The 22,547-nt window shown below is 35.5% G+C and overlaps 1 protein-coding gene across 1 annotated transcript in view; it reads left to right on the top strand.

Moving 5' to 3' along the window:
- LOC149085494 (Y+L amino acid transporter 2-like) overlaps window positions 1–22,547 on the top strand; it is a 54,971-nt gene that overhangs the window by 11,721 nt on the left and 20,703 nt on the right. Inside the window, exons 2-3 of the mRNA XM_089233525.1 lie at window positions 16,617–16,742; window positions 22,149–22,242. Coding sequence (XP_089089651.1) covers window positions 16,617–16,742; window positions 22,149–22,242 — 220 coding nt within the window. The remainder of the gene's footprint in view (window positions 1–16,616; window positions 16,743–22,148; window positions 22,243–22,547) is intronic.

Below are 22,547 nucleotides of genomic sequence, written 5' to 3'. Positions count from 1 at the left end.
TCAAAAATGTAAAAATATAAATCTTTCAGAAACAAAACAAAGTATTTCACTACCTTTACTTACTTGAATGGTGGAAAAATATCTTTTTCTTTTCAAAACCCGGTTTTTTTTTTTGCTGTCTCGCAAATAACAGCGGAGAATCCAGACATAATAATTCTAATAAAAGAGACTACGCTATTCGCAGGTGCGCGAAACATTTCTTTACCTTTTCTACTTGGGGAAGCTTTCAGAAAAAAATGGCTCAAAAGAACCTTAGAAAGTCTCGAAAGAAAAGAAAAATATTCATACCCGACCCTTGAGAATTCTTAGTGTGGCTCTCCTTTAGTTTACCTTTGCATTTACTTTTCGGGGTACGTCTGAGACAGTGTTGCCAACTTAGTTATTTTCCAACTAGATGTGGTCTTTTTTCAAGCCATTTAGTTGGTAAAAATACCATCTAGTTTTTTTGCTAGCTGGTTGTTTTTCTATTTTCCTGTATAGAGTCTCGATAATTCGAGTTGGATGGACCAAGGCCGCCATCGGTCGAAAAACTCGAATCATCCAAAAAACAATAAAAAATGTTTTAAATGTTGGTTTTACTTGAAAAGAAAACGACAATTAATTCTTAAAGCGGCAGTTAGAAATCAGGGGTATAGGGAAAAGTTTTCTGTGTTTGCTTTTATGGGGGCGAGATATTTCGCCATTGCCGCTTAAAGGGTTAAAAGCAGTACTAGCATACTTACTGTATTTTTAATTTCTTGAATAAGATACAGCCATATGATGTTTCAAAAAATGAAGAATCTGAAAAGGGAGCAAAGATAATAGTGATCGAGAAGAGTTGGGGATGGGATTTAGTGAACGACGATGAGACACTGATAGCTTTCAACTGTCTTTCCAATGATTTTACGTAAGTAATTAGGAGACAATGCCATTGTACACCATTACGAGGAAAACGGTCAAACTTGCTCCTCTTTCTTAGCGACTCCCCTCCCGAAAGTTAAAATGGTCTACGTCAGCGTTTCTCAACCTATGGTCTGCGGCGATGGCATAGGTGGTCCGCATTCAGACTTGATAAAATTATTCACTCGTTGCAATTGATAATTAGCAATACCCATATGGATTCAAATTAAATTATATTTTCACACTTGGGTTCACAATAAATACGCCATACATACACCATCGAGGAGAATGTAGAAAATTGCGATCCTAAATACGGGATATCACTAAAATTTGCAAAATAAAATGCAATTCACTGCTTTAAATGTAATTTGCTAATTGCTGCTAAAATTGCTGAAGGCGTGGAAATAAAGCTGCTACAAATCGCAGTAAACAACAATTACAACAATTTATTTCACGGAAAAAAGATTCAAAGGATCTGATGATCATACTTCATTGAGAAAAGTACGGTAAACTGGGATTTTATATAATACCGGAGGACGCCAATTGTCATCAAAAACATTGTCAAAAGTAGGCACAATCACCAAACGTAATTGGTGATTGTGCCAATAAAATTCCAAAAATATTGAAGACAAAACGTTAAACCTGACAAATATGTGTGAATTGCCACAATTATCATAATATAATATTTATATTATTAAAATGCTGTGTGTGTGTGTATATGTTACATGAATGTCCCGTAATACGGGACACAAATGGTCCGTCAAATGGTTTCAGACACTTTACTGGTCCTTTTTTTTCAGAAAGGTTGAGAAACATTGGTCTACGTCCATTCAAGGGAGTCTAATATTTTATTACACCAGTTAACCATTATGGGGCTGGGGGGGGGGGGCTGCCTAGTCCCTTTCAAACTGATAATTACTGTACTAAAATACTCACGTACTACGTAGTAGTCCTGGAAAAAAAGAAGTTGGGTTCTTGGATGAAAAAAGAAAGAGAGAGGAAGATGGTCTCTCTCTCTCTCAAGGAGAGAAATTCGAAATTTTTCAATGCTCGGATTATCCGGAAACTCGAACTTTCGGGGCTCGGATTTCTGAGACTGCTGTAGTTGTTATCTAGTTTGGTTTTCTTACTATAATGATGGTCCTTTTAAATTCTATTATGCATATGAAAATTCCATTAAAAAAACTACTCCGATAAATTTCCATTTTACAGCAAATTAAAAATTAAATGAAATTAAGAGTTATGTTAGGAATTCCAGGGTTCCTTTAAATGCATAGCTTGCAATACCAAGGTCTTCTAATTTGGTTGTACGCAGAATGTCATACTTTTCAATTAGTTAAATCTTATTAATATAAAATCTAAAAACAGAATCAGTACACACACATGGTGGATGATTCTGTTTTTGAATTCATGCTGATCTACACAGGAGGATTTGGTGAACTTCCTGCATCGATCCTGAAAAAAAAATGGAAAAGCCGAGGCAACGCAAACATTCCATTGAATTTCAGCGGCTGTAATCAAATTGTCAGGTCATTAGATATTAATGAAAATTTGCTAAATATTTTCTTTTGTGTAATATTTTACCAATTTGTTTATCAATATTAACATATTATATAAATTTCACTAATTTCAATAATGGCTAGGGTGACCAATAACTGAATAACTACCACTTTTGGGAAATAAAATGAAAGAAAAATGATGCATTTTATCACACAAGAAAAATGACCCTCAAGATTTTCTTTTGAAGGAGTTTTTCCTTTCTTGAGCCCTTCGAATATAAAAATAACTTTGGGTTCTTTCATACGTCAGTAGTTTACAAAATGTGGTTCGCGGACCCCGGTGGTTCCTCAAGTAGATGCTAATGGCTGCGCTAGACACGTTTCTGAAAGAACAAAGCAGAAATTAGGGTTAGGATTTGCATGTAGCTATGCCATAGGCCAAAGAGTCAGGTAAGTACTAACTGAAAATACTGCTCTAGATAACAACGAAAAACAGCTGATTGCATCGGAAAACGAATCTGAATTTAAAGAACGCATGTTCCAGGAAACAAGGATATTACGGCGTAGCTCTGAACGCATTTTTCTTCATGAAATTTTTGAATGATATTCAATAAAAAATAACAAATAACGTTCTTCATGAAAAATTCACGCATCTTCAATGAAAAATAAATGTCTTGTGCTACAAAACATCTTTCCATAATTAATTATAGCATGGGTTACTATAATTTTACAAGCTGTTGTTGAGAGGTTTCACTGTAAATAATTCTGTGTCTAGAAAAATACGGGACGTATGATCACATCAATATTGACTAAAACTAATCCTGGTTGTTTAAACCCAACCTTTAGTTGTTTTTGCTGAAGGATCTAGTTCAAAAATGTTTTGACTGTTTGCAATACTGGTCTAAGATCCTTAAGAAATAAAACTTTTCTCTAGGAATAAATACGTAAACTTCTGCTGCACACACACACAAAATGACGAATTCTTTATTTTTATTTTTCCTAATCTCGAAATAATTTAGCTCGAATTCTATACGTAATGAACGAGGAAGATAGATTTGTTTTTATTCTTCGTAAATATTTATCTTTTTCTTCTACTCGTCTGAACGGAAATTAATCAAAGCTTATTGGAGTATTATTTCTTCGTGACAACTTCCCGATCAGACAGGTTACCTTCTTGGAATTCCAATCAGGTGTGGTCCACCATCAATAAGGAGAACAGAAAAAAAACATTGATCTTTTTTTTTTCGGTGAAATCGAGTTGGAAATAAATATTTTTTTGATTGAAAGATGTTCTCATTTATATGAGTTTTAGACTAAAAAATATTTTAATGATTTTGGATGACTTTGGCATAAAATAATTATCCCCCCATAAGTCTAGAAAATTTTTATACATCGCATTGAATCTACAATCAAACTCGGTTTTAACGACATCGAAGGTTTAATGAAATTTCGTCGTTTCAACCGAGGTGTTGTTACAACCAAGGTTGACGTTTTCATGATCTTTTTTTTTGCGAAAAATATAATCAGAGGCAATCCATTACATCGTAGAGTTTTTATATCTCTATGACTAGTATGACCAATTTTATCGAGAAAAATACGGTAAATGGGGTTAATTAATACGGGTCACACCGATTCTTGCCAGACACGTTGCCAAATGTGACGACGAAACTGCTAAATATTGTTTATCAATAACCCTTTGGCGAGAAAAAATTTGCTACAGCAAGTCTGTGAAAATGTATTTCACGGGAAAAAATGAAACTTGGCAAATATGTGAGATAAATATTTATAGTCATATTCATTATATCACAATTTATAAATTATGCAAATTACCTTCAATCCTGATTTTAGTAAAGATTGGGAATTTACGAGACATTTTATATAAAAAATAGTCGGGATGGGCAAAATACGGGAATGTAGGCATGTATAGCAGTCGGAACGTCAAACATGCAATAACTCTACATCAGGTATAAACTGAACAAAGGACAAACATTTCTTTGATATAACCAACTAGAGGGCCGTCTTAAGAGGTATCATGGGTCCCGGGCGAAGTAATTTTCCTTAGTTCCCCCCCCCCATCTGGCTAAAATGCTTGCCTACGAATTTATAAATGCTTACTTATACTCTCAATATTTTTAATCAGATCTCATTTTCATTAAGTCCCCTCTGCACTTGAAGCCCCTGGGCCATACCCGGTTGGGCCCATGCGTTAAGACGGCACTGATCAGCTCTTAATTTCGGAAATTTCTTGGGAAACGTCATTCCCTCAAACCAAAACGAGTGTGACGAAAAATTTGTCATTATATGTTAAAATTGTCATATCCGAGATGGGTGCTTTTCATCGACGTTATAAGCAAGGTTCATTAACATTATTCTCTAAGGGAATCAGTCTGCACCACCAATTATTGACGTTATAACTGAGCTATCGTTGAAACTGAGGTTGTTATAACCAAGTTTCACTGTGAATATGTTACAGTAAATGTAATAAATCGGTTATAAATTTTGTCAATCATCTCAGTAAGTCTGATAAATTTATCACTTTTACCTGTGATTATTCTTAACATCCAAAAAAGCGTCGTTGTTTATAGTTAAGTTTGTTAAATGAGAGCTCATTATGTCGTGGTATAATCGTGAAATTTGTCTAATAAGATTTAGTGCTGAAAAGTTATGCCGAAATTCGACTGCAGGCATTGGAGTTTGTTATATTGCGGTCTGATTGTATACGCACTAAAACTTGTAAAAAACCGATAAATCAAAGAATTTGTTGCACGAGAGTTTGTTATATCAGGGGCACGATAATAAAATTTGTTAAATAGGAGTTCGTTATATGGCGGACTGATCAGAATTTTCAGAATTCGTCAAATAGGAGTTAGTTCGAGGACGTTTGGAAAAATTCGTTAAATCAGTGTTCGTTATATCCGGTTCATACTCTGATTCACAAGTACAGTCATCTAAAGCAGCGGTTCTCAACCTTTTCTGACTCGGGAGCCCTTTTCAGTGAATAATTTCTCTGGCCGGGCCCTGTGTAACTCGAGGAGCCTTTTTTAGTGTATTATTTATATGGTGGTACCCTTTAGGCCTCTTTTTTTGTTTGTTTATCTAATTTATTGACTTATTTTATTATTCTCGAGTGGCCGCGGAGCCCCTGGGAAGTGCACACGGAGCACCGGTTGAGAACCGCTGATCTAAAGAATGAATCTTATCAGAGCAATGGGACCGATTTATTATATTTACCAATATGAAATGGTGATTATGCATAATAACCGTCAAATATGATGAATTTAGTATGAGATTTATCATTTTTACCAATGACGCTTGGGTAATATGCATAATCACCACTAAAAGTGATAATTTTTTTAGTATTTATTAGATTTACCAACGACGCTTGGGTATTATGAATAACTGCTAGTAAATTTATCAAACTTACCAAAATGGTCGGCGATTATGCATATAGTTTATTTATCTCACTTACCGTAACATATACACTTAATAACATGCATTTTGAAGCAGTAATGTCATTTCCTTATTGATTGCAAATCAGTTTTTGGTTTTTTCCGTTATTCGGATTTGTAATTTTGTATGTTTTTCTTCATCATTAAATAGTCCAATCATTCGGTGCGAAACCATAAAACTGCATCTCGAATCCCTTACCACTTCTCAGAGTTGATGCCTGTACACTACACTTTAATTTTGAGCGTAAAATGTCTTTAAATACATTTATCATGTCCCTTTCCTTTCAATAAATTAAACTATAAACAAATTCGAGACAAATATTTACAGAAGTTTAAACATTAAAAGTACCCGACGTGTTTCGGTACTTCTGAGGATATCAAAGGTATCACAGGTAAAAACATGAAAAATGCTTCTGTCACAGACGTATATTCTCGTTATATCTAGAGCAGAGGTCTGCAAATTGAGGTTTCTTGGGAATGAATGTGTATTGATACAAATACAAGGCCACAACAGGCAAAATGCCCAACGAGGTGGCTGAGAAAAAGAAGCCCATAACAAATATCGATGTCGTATATTTCAAAAATAAGCAACCCAATTATAAATGCAACCACGGAAACTACAAACTATATATGCATGACAAAATATTATATATATTATACAAAAATATACAAATATTTCTGAAGTAAATTCTAAAGTATAACACTATCACAGTGTTGTTTACATTATTTATTAAATTTTAATTTTCGTAATTGCTGGACTTGACACGGAAATATTTAGGGTCATTTGATCAATTTTGCCACACCACAGTCATTTTCTGCATACGAGGGCTAATTTTAGACCGGGACCTACAATTTATTGCCGATTCCGAACGGCAGGCTTGTTTTTTATACTCATCGAGAGGTTGGTGCTATAACCCCCCGATGTGGGACTCCCTGCGGTAGCAATCTTTTCTGTGGTCATGGTGCCTTTTCTGTTGTGCTCCTGTGTCAGGAAAGTTTTCTGACAAGCACGAACCGGGCATCGAACTCGCGATACCTCTAAGCATCCTTTGGTACTTTAGGCGAGTATTTTATCGACCTGGGCTACCACGCCCAAAATACTTATAGGACTCAAAATTATCCATCTTGGTACTGAAATTGAAAAACTGAAAAAAAAAAACCAATATATAATCTGATTTCACAATACAAGCAGACTACTGTAAAAGACGTACAAAAGGCAGTCTCAATGATTTTCAAAATACTATGAATTCCGAACTCGTGAGATGAAAAAAAAATTTTCTTGGCGTCTTCAACATCTTCCAGTCCTACATCTTCAAGTGAAAAAATATTCGTTTTCTATGAATTTCATTAAATTTGAATTGAGGAGCCAACTTGAATCGTGGCATTGATTAATGCCAACTTGGAATCGTGTGTCAGGATAAAAAAATGACTATTTCGTTCAACTTTGAATTGGAAACAACTAGTTACGAATTGCAACATTGTTAATACTAATTAAAACCTACGAGAGAAATATTTCGTGTGTGATAAATTTTTTTAATTCAATAAAGTTTTTTTCATCCACATTGTAACAAGTTAGAATATTATTGATTATAATTTGAATTCACTTCTTTTGTTAAAATATATTTATAGCTCTCGAATATTTTTGAATTATTGTGAGGAGCAGAGATTTGGGTCTTCTTTCCCGTATAAGTTTAGCGGTCCCTTAATCTATAAATACCATAAACGTCAGTTTTTTTTAGTTTTCATATTTCAGTGAATTTTTGCCTTAAAATTCACACATATTTATTTTCATTCCATTAGTGTTATGGGTAGTTCAGAACTTTTATAATCATTAATTCTTTTTCGTTAAATATTTGGTGACTAATATTCTTTCCATTTTGCAACTGTACAATTTGGCCTTATAACTTAAAGAAATGATCGGGCTCAGAATTGGCGATTTCTATGCCCCATATCCAATCACCATGCGGTATTTGTGAGCCGACCAGGAAGATTATACGCCAAAATAAAAAGAAATGAAATAGGATGCTGTGGTTCAAAATGCGGCAAACTTGCTAGGTAGTCTTAATGACGTTACAGATGAACTTGGCAACCCGTGCGGAGCCCTATCTCTAGGAGGTGCTGGTTAATCTCTATACCTAACCCCTATCACATAACTCTCGTATTATTCTGAAGGCCGCAAAACTGTTCTCGCATCTGGCCTTTAAATGACAAAGTCCGGATCTGACGAACGCACTCAAGCACTGTAGCAGCCAAAACGAACTTAATAATTATTTAAATAATTGTATTTCTAATTTTTAAAATTTTTTTCAGCAAAATAAAAAAAAATATACTTGTATAAAATTTTTCTGTTCGAGATTCACGTGAATTTACAGTAAGTGTTTTAATTTTATTCAAAGAAGTCACTTTGACGACAAATGACTTGAAAAAAATGATTCATTTTTCATTCATCTCACATCCACTATTTTGAGTTCATAATCCCAATCCATTACCTTGGTTTTTCTTCTTCTTTTTATAGGAAATATTAAAATGTGGACGCTTAATTGATGTTAAAATATTTAAATAGGTTAATCATTCATTTATAATTACTAGATTATGCAGATTAGGGTCAAATATTGGTTTCCACTGTCACGTTATTCAAATGAGATAGATATTATTTGACGTAAGTTCTTACAAAAAATTGTCTAGAATATAATAGAATGTTCTCTTAAATACTCTCAACGGATAAAATTATAAAAATAATAAATAGAATTTTACATGGATTTTTCTATGCACATTATTTCACGAATGATGGATTTTTTGAATGGCCTAGTCCTTACAGTTGAATTCTTTCGAAATCATGAGTTATATTTATCTAATCATCTATAATTAAAACACAGGATGATTACTTAATTCCCCTATCCACATTTTACTGGCGAACCGTTGATCATAGAGGTACTTACAGTCAGAAAAAGTATCCAAATAGCGTCTAGAACTCAGTTACGTCATTCATGTTGCAAGGGGATGTAAATTATCAAAATAAAAAAATAACATTTTATACTGGCACCCTGTCCTCAAATCTCAATTAAAAAGTTGTTGCTCTGTCTGTCTTGAGGCCAAGAAAAAAAATTACACGTTTCTAAGTGTAATATTCGCTGAGATATTTAAATAAAAAAATGGAGAAAAATTGGGGAAAAACAGCGTAAATTAACGGAAAATGTCCCCCTCCAATTTATATACTGTTTTTTCCCCAATTTTTCTCCATTTTTTTTTTAATTCAAAAATGTCTGCAAATATTGCACTTAGAGACGTGGAATTTTTTTGTTGGCCTCAAGAGAGACAGAGCAACAGTTTTCTATTTGGGTTTTAGTAGACTTTTGTTTAAGTTTGGGGCTGCGTTTGCCGTGAATATTCCTCACGAAATCAACGAAAGGTTTTTGATTTTTTGGATCAGGTCGCTATCACAGCTTCGTCATCATCGACATCCCAACTTGCGGATGTGAAGTCAGCCATAGAAAGCAAACCTTTACAATGACTCAACAACAAGGTTGCTTCACTCCATTTCAAATTTAGCTCGATATTCATTCCTTGGAGATGCGGTCTTTGCGTAACATCATTTTGTACTCGATAGGATTATAGCATACAGAGAAATCTCTAATCAGCAACAAATACTTTGGAATAAAACCGAATTCCGTAGTTTTTACGCGATTCACCGTAATTCCGTATTTTATGGTAGAAATCCGTAGAAACTGTGGACATTCCGTAGTAGTTCGCAAGTATGCTGTAGAATCAACGGTTTGCCAATATAAAACACGGCAAGGGGAATTTATTAATCACTTTATATAGTATGATTTGATAACTTTTTTTTTTAAATAGTTAAGAAATCCAAAAAATTTTTATTTGTATTTTCTGAAAATGCTTATAATTTTTTTATTGGTTAAGATTATTCGCTCATATAAAAAAGTGCACTTTGATTTAGTTAGGAATCCGTAGGCATTTAATAAACCTCGTCAAAATCATTTGTAAGTTATAGAGTAAAGCATAAACAAAACCGGTGCTCTCAACCGGGCTGCGCGGTGACTCGAGGAAAATAAAATGAATCAGTAAATTTGACAGATAAGTAAATAAGAGAGGCCTACAAGGTTCCGCCATAAAAATTATGTACAAAAAAGGGCTCCTCGAGTCAAACAAGGCTCCGCCACAGAAATTATATACTAAAAAGTGCTCCGCGAGTTAAAAAGGTTGAGAACCGCTGGCATAGGTGGTCCTCAGTCAGACTAGATAATTCGATTCTAATCGAATGAAAAATTATTCAGATGTTCAACTTGATATTAGTAACATCCATGTAGGTTCAAATAAAAGTTATACCTCCATAATAAGGTTTACCATACCCATTGGCGTACGCATAGGGGGGTTTGGGGTTCTTACCCCCGTCATGCCGAGATTATAGAGTTATTTTGCAGCAAAAAACGTAAACCGCCCCCCTCCCTGAGAAGAAAAGAAATTGAAACCCCCCCCCCCCTTGAGAAAATTCTACGTACGCCTATGACCATACCCCATCGAGAAAACTGAAGGGGAAATTGCGATCCTAAATACGAGATATTTAAAATATGTAATTTACGAGAAATTTTCTAAATACTGCTAAAATTCATGGGGGGGGGGGGGGGTTATGCTGCAAATCGCAAGCTAACCACTATTAATTCCACGGAAAAAAAACCATTAAAATGGAAAGGTGACCATATTTCATTGAGAATACAGGACACCGGGATCTTAAATACGGGACATCGCCCCAAAAACTTTGCCATATAAGTCGTATATATATATACAAGCATTATTCTTTCCTTTGTGTATGGAAAGGAAAATTTGTGAGATGAATATTTATATTTATAGCCATAATTATCATAAAACATTTATAAAGTTATGAAAAACTCTCTTTATTAACGATTTTAGTAAATCTTACAAATTCAAATAAGCATCGTTGAGAACAACGAGATAAATGTAAACAAAATCAGAGTAATCAAAAAATACGGGTCATAAGTGGTCCGTCGAGTTGTTTCAGACATTTTAATGGTCCTCGGATTCAGAAAGGTTGAAAAATACTGCCAGAAAGGCCATAGATGAGCGTCTTGTTGTATCCTTCTGTTTTTCAGTGCGTGCCTCACCCCTATAAATGGGCACTATCGAAATAATTTCAAGAGAGAAAGTACTATCTCCTTTTTTTCGCGGAACATGGCTTTAGGCTGAATAAAAATAACCTGTTTGTTCAGTTACGTCAGAAGGGTAGGGCCTAGGGACTCACTCTTGCTGGCGGTACACGTGAATGCGTAAGAGAATCGAGCCCACAGACTGTAAATAATAATCACTCTATGAAGAGTGGGCTCAAATCACCTCATTATATAGTAGTTTTAATTATTGCATTATCTTTATGAGAAGCTTCGAGATATCGTCCTTTTTCGAAACTTCTTTTTATGAATATACCATGTTAATTAGAGCCCTAGATCAAAAAACGGAGACCCTATATATATAGCTTAGTATAAATATTTTTTTTAACTTGAAGAGTTGAACTGACTGCATAATAAATGAGTCTTTTATTAGAAAAATATGGTAAAGATAAATAAGTTCTGGGTATAAAACGGGGTAGAGTACTAGTATTAAAATTTTCAGATACTTTTGTGACTCGCGGTGCACATTCAAAGATCACTTAAATGACCTGATGCGCTGTTCCCGATCACTTTAGTAGCCCGCGTATTCTTACTTCAATTAAATAGTTTTCGGCACATTTTTCTAGATCATTTATGTGGCACGTGACCGGGGGCGGCTGGAGCTCACCTGCCACCCGGGTGCGAAGCCTCATGTGACGCCCCTAAAGATGAACCTGGTGGGAGGCTGAGTAGGGTTTAGTTCGATAGACTCCGAGATAAACCTGTTTTTTTTTATCCGCCCAAAGCCGCACACCGTTGTTTACCCACCTAGATGCTCTTGACCGTACGTCCCGCTTTTAAAGAAACTCCCATTTTTTGGTCCAAAGTGTTTGGTCCCACTGTTCTTAATTATTCCTTATTATGCCATATTGCACCTCTCAATGATGAGCCATCATATTTTCCTTTTTTTGTGTTGAAATTTTAAATTTTTTTTTTCTAATCTCCACCATGGAATTAGTCGAACCGTGTTAGGGTGGATTCATAGATACTCACCGTGTCGTGCGTCGTGCCAGGCACAGCAAACATTCTTTGACGTAAAACCAATGAACGTATTCATATCTATCTTATCGTGGTTGCACAGGCGCAGACAGACATTTTATGTTAAACAATGTTTGCCGTGTGTGACACGACACAATGAGTGCCTGTATATGTGCATCCACCCTTATCGCCAAAATTTACCTACTACAAGGTTCCCAGGGCAGAAATTAGAGGAGTGAGAGAGGGTTCAGGTATCCTAGACCCTGGGCAAATGAGAAAACCCGAATTCTTTCTTTACTTTTATTTGACCGATCCTGAAAAATCACTGGGTGGGCGCACCAAACTACACACTTGTCTTTTGTGATGCAGCCCATTCTTGTTTCTGGTATTACGGCCCGAGCCTTGTCTGTTCCCGTAAGTTTCCCCAAAATCTTCGTTGTCAAGATACGGCTCGAAAAATCGAGAGCACTGGTGTCTATGAATTTTTATTTTTCGAAATTTTAAAAATTTACGTGTCTAAACAAATGCTTAGGCTGCCGCCCGGGTGCTCAGCACTCCTTGCACCCTTGCTCAAGGCGCCTGTACTCGTGGCACTGCTTCAAATCATTTAAGCAGCCCGCGATATATTTCTAGATCCCTCAAGTGACTCGTGGCACATTTCCAGATAAATTATAAGTAACCCACGGCACATTTACAGATCACTTAAAGCAGCCCGTGACCCATTTCCAAGCCAATGAAGTGGCCCGCACTCTCGAATATATTGAGCACCCTTTGGCTCGTATATTGGCAAAGTTATTTTTATGACCACCCTGTACATTGATCTTCATTATATACCTGACATTGACCTTAACCACGCAAATGACCGGCCGGCAACGGATATACTGCTATCATCTTTTCTGTTTATTTCTTTTCCGCTGCCGTGTTTGTTTGCAATGAGCTTTAGAGGCTAATTCGAAATTAAAATGGCCAATGCTTGACGTTTCCTTTGCGTGTTATATTGTTTAGTAACGAACTGACGCTGTGTCTCTTCCGGATTCGATTTGAGGATGAGTGAAAACGCGTTAAATCTTCCTCTTTTGTGGATGACGGCCGGAAGTTTGACGATGGAGCCGCCTCCGGATGAAATAAGCAAAAACAAAAACATCACAAAAATGCCTACTCTCTCTTTGAGAAGGCGCGAATTGAGCCACGACTTGACGCAGGGCAGCACGCTCCAGTGTTGTGAACAGTCAAAAAATTTTCCAACGAGATTCTTCATCGAAAACAACTAGAAACTGGGCTAAAACAACCAGAATTAATTTTGGTCATGATCAAGTTGAACATCCTTCAAAGAAAAAAATATTGTCATTCATCTTTTTTTTTTTAAATTTTAACTGAATTGCGTTCATATTATCAATCTAATTCAAAGGGAAATTGGTTGCTGCTCTAAACATATTATCAGATAGGATTCTTTAAATATTCCAGTTTATTAATGTGTAAGAGAACGACCAAAACATAACAGTTCACATTTTTGGTCCGATAATTAGGCTACTGTCTAGTATACATATACAGGGTGATTACTTAAATCCCACTGCCGCATTTCACTGACGAATCGTTAATCTTAGAAGCATACTTCCAATTAGAAAAATTATCCAAATAACGTGTAGAACTCAGATACATCATTCATATTGTAAGGGGTTGTATAGTTATCAAAATAAAAAAACTAACTTTTTATGCGGCACCCTGTCCTCAAAAACTTCTTTTCAGAGGCCAACGAAAAAAAGCTTCCACGTTTACAAGTGGAAGATATATTTGAATGAATTGATATTTCTCTGGGATATTTGAATTCAAAATCGGAGAAAAGTTGGAACAGAACGGCATAAACGAAGCAAAAAGCGTTGTCCGTTAGGTTTTGTGTCGCTCTTTCCCACCTTCTCTCTAATTTTTGAATTCAAATGTCTCTGCAAATATTGCACTTAGAAACGTGGAATTTTTTTGTTGGCCTCAAGAGAGATAGAGCAACAACTTTCTAATTGGGTTTTTGAGGCCAAGATGTCCGCATAAAAAGTTTGTTTTTAAATAACTATACAACCCCTTGGAACATGAATGACGCATCTGAGTTATACACGATATTTGGATAATTTTAATTTCATAATTAATAATTTGGGCATTAGGTAATTGTCCAGGATAGTCTCTTGCAATATTACGGATTATGAAAAGTCCTGTTTGTTATATTATCAGGAAAAGATTACACTATAAAAGTTTTAGAAAAGTTCTTTTATAAAACTTGAAAAATGCAACCAATAAGTTTAACGGTTACATTCGAGCGAATATATTCAAAAAGCTAATAGGTTGTTTTTTGTTTTTTTTTAAATTTTGTAAAAGATCTTTTATCAAATTTTTATAGTACAATTCCGGCCTTATACGCATTTATAGAAAATTTTCATAAAATACATTTTTGTTTCTAATTTTAAATTATGAGTCATCAACAAAATACGTATAAATAACACATTTTACGTGAAGAATGTTAATTATAAATAATCGATGGGATAGATTTTCTTTTAGTATTAGTTTCAAATTTGTAAAACGTCTATCTCTCCTAAAAAATTCGAGACATTTTTTCACAAGCTTAACCAAAATACATCTTTGTACACTTTTGACTTCAAAATTTCTATCTAGAAGGCTTTGATCTACTCGCTACGCGTGGAGCGTGTTGACGTCATCGCGCTCGGATCTGGTCAACACCAGCTATACTACAGCTAGTGTTGGCCCACTTGCGTATGCTGCACGCGTTTCAATTTGTGCCTTCCCTTTATCTCATGTGAGAACAGCCCTTCTCTTTTTTATTTTACTCTCCCACAGAGTAATTTTCAAAAAATTAAGAGAACAGATAGCATGCTTGTCTCTATCTCTCTCTCTTTTGCTTCTTTTCCTTTTATTTTATTTTTTGTCTCAACTTCCAATGAAGGTCAAGGTTATACGTGTTGTCGATTTTCAGAACCTATAAATATATTCATAAGCACAGAAATTTGATTCTTTTGGAATAATATTTTTCAGTGTCGGGTAACACGAGTTGCTTCAAGGTATATTTGGTTTCCATGATGAACTGCAGACGTTTTCATCATTTATTGGTGTGAAGATATATACGAAATGTTGATTTAGTGTTCGATGATGGTTTCGCCCTTTTATCTATTGTAATAAATCCGCATACTTCCAGTGAGAAAAAGTATCCAAATAACGTGTAGAACTCAGATACGCCATTCATAGTGCAAGGGGTTCATTAAAAACTAAACTAAACTAATTAAAATAAAATTGATTATTTTTTTAAATAAAAAAAAAATTAACTGAATCAAGTTATTGAAAATATTATCGAATGTGATTATTGAAATGAAAAAATTAATTCACACACATACACAATTTATTATTAAATTATTTATCTTATTGAAATAAAGAAATTGACTTTTTATACGAACACTCCGTCCTAAAACACAAATTAGAAAGTCCTCTAAACTTGTTAATACAAGATACATTGAAAGACTGGTTATTTGTGGAGATGCAGATTAGGGGCCGTTCAAGTATTACGTAAGCAAATTTTTTAGCCATTTTTGACCCCCCCCCCCCCCCCCCGTCAGCAAAATTTCGTCATCAGCTCTGCCCCTCTGAATCCTAACTCATATTTTCATAAAGGGTGGTTGATGACGCAAGCATTATCCAAACCCCCTTCCCCCTTGTCATCAAAAGTCAGCAAATCGGAAACACCCTCCCCATCGATGATGACGTAATACTTGAACGACCCCTTACAGAAGGAAGAAAAAGCACTCGTCCGGCAAGCGAGAGACCGGGGTTCGTGTCCCCGTTGGGGCAGTGATGAATTTTCTTCCTCGTGTAATCTTCATCTCCACAAATAACCAGTCTTTCAATAAATTAGAAAGTTGTTGCCCTGTCTCTCCTGAGCCCAACGAAAAAAAATTCCACGTTTTCAAACGCAGCATTCGCTGAAATATTTGAATTCAAAAATCTGAGAAAAGGTGGGAAAGTACAGCATAAACGAGGAAAAGAAGCATTACCATTAGTTTATGCTGTTCTTTTACGCATTTTTCAGTTCAAATATCTCAGTGAACATTATACTTTTTTTGTTTGGCTCAGGAGAGACAGGGCAGCAACTTTCTAATTGGGTTTCACTGGGCACAACAGGGAGTTTTTCTCTAACAGGGTTGTTAATAAATGGAATAACTTATCTCCGGGGGTCGTGAAGTCTAACACAATTGATACGTTTAAAAAGAAGTACGATAAACATGGTGCGATAAATCGAGAAGCTATCCATACTTAGACATACCAAACCATGATCTTTTTGTGGGCAATGTCCATTTTATATACTATTAACTATTCGGGTTTTTTTTTTTTTTTTCGTGATATATGCCTTTATATCAGGTTGCTGTATTTTGATTATATGATTATATATATATATTAAATACAATCAAAATACAGCAACCCAATATAAAGGCATGTATCAAATGTGACATCCATATTTTTTATGGACATCTTTCAGCCACCTCGCTGGGCAATTCCCCTGTTGTGGTCTTTGTGTTTGTAGTTGTATTTATATTTAGAAATTTTTGTATCTATGCTTCTCTAATTACAACAACACTTTATAGGTCTTCTGACATTTGTAAATTGTTGGGACGTCAAATGGTCAACTCGTGTCCAAGATCTCTTCACCTTCGGAAAACTTTTTGCTTTGACAATCATTATTGGAACTGGTCTCGTTCAACTTGCCTATGGTAAGAAATGATTTATTGTAATTTTTTTCTCATATTTGCACCATATTTTCGCAAGATAAACTGGATATTCCACAGCTCTGTATGTATATCATTATATTTAAACTGAATTACCTAAATTTATTATTACGGGCAGAATTATTATCACAGTAACCAAAGGCTATCGGAATTACAATATTATTCAGGAATCTATAGTAATTACAGTCGAACTTGGTTAATTTGAAGTCCAAAGTCAGTGGAAAAAAGTTCGAATTATCTAAAATCCCAATTATCCAATTAATCTATCATGGATGTGTAAAATTACTATTAATTGCAACTTAATCATCGGCATTCGCATAGGATAATAATTAACAATTATTAAAATTTTACCATCGATTACGAAACTATTTCCCAAATTTTGATAATTTATAATAATTATAATAATTGGTCTTAACTGCTACGTTATTCCACTGTTATGGAATCAGCATCGTTGCAGAATTTCTTGACCATGTTCAAAGCCTCATTTACGAAACAGTTCACGAGTATCCTTTATGAAACTCCCAAATTTTGCTTATTATTCTTATGCTATCAAAGAAATATGCTTTCACTAACACACGCATTACAAAATTTTTAATCTCCAATACTTTGCATAGGCTACTCTTAAATGACGATAAAAAAGATTCGGATTCACACTGAACAAAGTTAAAATAGGCATTAAATTTCCAAAAAAAATTAAAATAGAGGAAAAACAGAATTTTCAAAATTTTATTAGTTTTTAAAAAATTGTTGTTTAACAACTTGATCGAGAAAAGCAAAGTTGACTTGTGTAGAGTTTTTTCATACTGAATTAGCTGATACAAAAACCATGATTTTTTCCTCAGACTTCGAATTATTTAAAAAATTCAAAAAAGTTCAAATTAGACAAGAAATTTTAACATTAAATTAGAAAGAAAATTCAAGGGCAATTTATAAAAGTTCGAATTATCCAAAATTCCAATTAGCCAAGTTCTGTTCTAGCAATAATCATTGTCTTGGAACCGCATGCATGACTTTTCACCGGAAGTTATGATTTATTTAAGTATTCGCTTGGAAAACAATTCCATGCTTAGTATATATAAATACTAGAAATAGACTGCATACACATGAAATTAATTTCAAAAATATGTGTAGCAAGAGAAATACCAACTCAATAAATACATGTCACTCAATTAAAGGTTTTTGACATGTTTTGTGTGTATTTTTTTCTGCTTTTTTTTTCTATTTTTTGCATGGCCCTTACTATTTATATGAAAATATTTATACGTCTCTTACGCACAGAAAAAGGAAATGTCACGTCAAAAACCTATAATTCAACCAAGTCTTCGTTTTATTCATGGCTACCCATATTGAATCACTGACAAATTCAAATCCGTCATCCACAAGGTCACTCATGTTCTATCCGATTCCCCACAATTAAGTTAATTGATTCATTGAAACCACGTTAGATATATGTTTTGTTGTCGTTTACGTAAACATGACACGTGCAACGTCAAAGTCGTTGCATAAAATCTATATGAGGCGTGTGTGCGCAAACACACCATCATACTAATTTACAATGTAATTAATTTGCCAAAAAAACACGGAAGATCATTTTTTGCCGAAAACTAATTCCGAGTGTCTAATGTTTCTATGTAGTGCTTACATCATTTTATTGACATTCCCTTAAAATACGTAAAAAATACTATAAATTATAGTACGGACAATCTGTATCTTTAAACTTTATCAAAATAAGTGAAGTAAACGCATTTTTGAAAACATCATCAATCGATTTCAGATGAGAAACAAATTGTGATTGAAAGCTAAGTTACAATATCGTCTAACTGAAAGTAAAATAAAGGATTATTTTCATCAATTTTGTCGCAATACGGTCATTTTCCGCACACGAGGGCTAATTATATCGGGACCTACAATTTATTGCCGATTCCGAACGACAGCGTTCGGCATTTTGCCATTTTTACATATCTCACCGAGAGGTTGATGTGCTAACCCCTCGGTGGGGGACTCCCTATGATCCCCACCGGCGCCACAGTTGTGGTCGGCTGAAATTGGTTTTCTGTGGTTCCCAACTTCGAGGTGTGAATGCGAACTGATCTCCCCGTTAAAAAGGTCTCTCCGAAGAGAGCAACAGGCCTTTAACGGTATAATTATTCAATCATTACACTTCACTCACAGTTAGAAAAAATTTATGGAAGATGGCAGCACTCTCTATAATAAACATTACACAGAAATAAACTTCACGTTAGGTTCACAACACATTCGGTACACGCACATTTTCCAGCATGACCCACGTCTTCTTGGACCACCTGCTTGTGCGGCGGGCCATGATTTGTTTTGGAGGATGAGGACTGTGCGATAGTAATCTTTTTCTGTGGTAATTTCGTCACCGTTTTTGTTATACCTTTCGCGTCGGGAAAGCTTCTGACAAGGACAATTCGGGAATCGAACTCGAAACCTCTAAACATCCTTTGGCACTTCAGGCGAGTATCTTATTGACCTGGGTTACCGTACTCAGTAAAATAAGGAGAGGATGTGATATTGGTATCTAAATAGTATAGTATAATATAGAACCGAGCACGCCCAGGCTCTGTCACTTTTGCGATATAAAGTCATTGATCGTAAGATCGTGGGCGCGCCGGAAAAACTCAAACCTGCAAGCCGACCGGGAAAGCACACCTGGTTCGGGTCAACATCGCGCCAACCCCCCAAGCAGCACAACCACACCCCCACACTCAAGCCCCCAATCCCAGGGCACACCACCGCTCGACAAAGCCAGGACAGCACCGCGGGCGCGACCCCCCCCCCCCCCAGCCCCGACTTGGTATCTAGATATGTCATTCATCCTGTTTTGGGTCCCAAATTGGTTACCTTTTTGTTTGACGTAATTTTGTTTGTTCTAATCATGATATGGTCCTCAACGGATGAGAATCAAGATACATCGCACGATTCTATTCCTTTTTCAGGTATAGCGCTCTCAAGAACCAGGTTTGCTCTGCTCATCCGATCTTTCTCGTTCAGCGTTTTCACGGCTGATTTGGCATCCTATAAAATTGTTTAGGTTGGTCGTCCACTGAAGACGACTACACGTGACAAAAAATATGAACGATTACAGCAGACGTTTAGTTGGACGACTAGAGGCCAATAAGGTTGACTCTAAATACGCTATTCAGTCGTGACTGTACTTCGTACTGTGCAGAAATAGGAGCGAGAATTTTTGTGAATACGAACTAGACAATTACATTATTAGAGTATGTCATCAGAAAATATAAAGTATCGCAACTTCGGTGTAATTATAAATCCATAATATGTAAACTCAGTTTTCACTGAATATTACAAGAATGGCAATAATTCGTGCCTTTCATATCCCACAAAATTTTTGTTCGGATACGGCTCGGAGGAAACACAAACTTTGTAGCTTCTTATAATCACTAAACTAAAAACCACACTACACCTGGGCAGAAGCAGCAAGACGCTTAAAATCCCATTGCTGTGGGGTTAGTCACTCGTCGCCCTTGCAGTTCCCCCAATTTTCTTCGCTTGACGTCGTTTGCATAAGAAGAGGCTCGCTCACTTTCTGTGCATTGGGGAAAAATGTACAGAAAAATATTAAATCTTCAGTCTTGTGCCTACGGACGAATGCACTTGACTTGTTTATCGCTCGTAATCACTACCAGTGGACGATCATTCTGGAATTGAATATACGCGAATACACACACGTCGAAAGCGAGAGAGTAGAATAATCGCATATACGCGACTTGTTTGCGCTCGTAGTAGCCTTCATTTAGACGAACAGCCTTAAAATATCAAACACCAAAATCGTGTACTAACAACTCTGGAGAATTCTCCCTTCAACAAAACAGGCCCTCTTACGGTAAGAGTTTTACCAGTTGACGTTCCGTTGTCCAATCTGGTAATTGGAGAATAAAACTACAGATGATAAAAATGATTATTGGCACCATCGCCAAAAATTGGTTTGATCTCCCGCTTTCATCGCAAACAGATGTGGTCAACTGTCGGCGTCCGTACTTTAGGAGTAAGTTGGAAATCCAATCAGACAAGAAGTTATAGAAGAAAAACACATTGTATGCCCACATATACTAACTTTGAATGATTATATAATTTTCAACCAGCAATTCTAGTTCTGTAAGATAATTTCTTTCTTGGACGTTCTATCGCATTCTTAGACATAACAGTCTTTAAACAGATCGGGTATATATTCTTGCTTTCTCCCTTTCTTTTATCTCTTTTCAAGACTCTCTTCTTTGTGCTGTTTCTTGTTCTTTGGTGTTGGGATAGAAATCTGGGTCTGATGGATAATTGCTTTAACTGTAAACTTGGTTTTTTTTTTTCTCCTCTTTTTTGATATACTGTTTGTATTTAATGCATATATGTTTTATTTATTTAATTATTCAACCGCTGACAGAAAAGACTTTTTTTATATAAACGATACCCCGGAGACAGAGTAGTCTGCTCAAGATGCCACCGAGGATAAATATTCGTCAGTGATATCAGCAGGCATTTCACAAACGGAAAAATTCAAGGATGCCGTTGTTAGCTATCAACGGGGAATGGGGCACTGAATATATACAGTATCTTCAAAAATATGAGGGAGGGAGACTTATAAACATGTAACCATGAGAGAAAAATAAGATCTCTCTCTATATATATTGTATTATGATGCCCACTCTCATGAAGAACGATATTTGATTTGTTTAGATCGTGGGGCACAACTTCCGGCCCGTGGGCCGAATGCAAAAGGGTTCCATCCTGCCCGCGAAAGGTGTTCCTGTAGAAAAGTATCAATATACACAGCACGGTAAATGTCTGCTTATCTGACTATATTTCCTTCATAAACATACGGGAAATCGGGATCCATACGTGATACGCCAATTATCGCAAAAAATGTCAAAAGCAAGTGAAGTTGCCAATTACATCCAAAAAATTGCCAAAAATATCAATTCTCAAGTCATGAAAATAATCTTAACTGTTGATTTCAAAAATTCAAGTTCACCTTGTTGAAAACAAGGAAAAAACGGAACATTTTATGAAAAGTCTAGACGACCAAAGTTACTGGAAGGACCCGTAAAATATAGGTCATATAATCGCCCTCTTTTGTTCATATTAGCGTAAGTGTCGCATGAGTGTAAGCGCCGCAGAATCAAAAATTATGTTTTTAAAAAACGTATGCCGTCTGACGGTAAGCCAAGAAATATGGTATTTAGATTTGCTATCGAGTTTCTAGGGTAATGGTTTTTCAATCGTACTTTTTTTATACCAAGGAATTTCCGGTTTAGGTTAAGCTATATTAAACCCTTCAAATATTTAGTTAAGCCTCTCAGGAATGGATCATCTTTTATTTTATCTGATTAAAAGGCATTATCTTGTTATTTCCAGGTCACACTGAACATTTCACTTTTGAAGGTTCCCAGGGTGATGTCACAAGAATAGCGTTGTCATTCTATGCTGGTTTATTCGCTTATAATGGATGGTAATTATTTAAAGAAATAATTAATTTATTATTATTATTACAATGAATTGAATATATTTGTAGTTTCATGTCTATACAATTGTCGTAAAAAACAAACAAGAGCCGTATATTTTATATTCAAAACGAATTATAATCTGATTGTGAGCGTCAATATTTGAAGGGTAATTCTAGTTTTCATCTTGTTAACGACTTCGAGATACAAGCGATAATTTCTTTCTTCAAGAATTAGGGCAATCACACACACGCACAGATAAGTTCAATTTCTTTAATCTCTTTTTCTCTATGAGATTAATTAGTTCTTAGAA

This window comes from Pholcus phalangioides, unplaced genomic scaffold (genome assembly GCF_987345545.1).
Source record: "Pholcus phalangioides strain wild (caught in Gottingen) unplaced genomic scaffold, Ppha-v1.0 ptg000007l_1, whole genome shotgun sequence".
Classification (NCBI taxonomy): Eukaryota; Metazoa; Arthropoda; class Arachnida; order Araneae; family Pholcidae; genus Pholcus; species Pholcus phalangioides.
The sequence above is the reverse complement of the archived record's forward strand: the minus strand, read 5'-3'. Positions and strand labels throughout refer to the sequence as shown.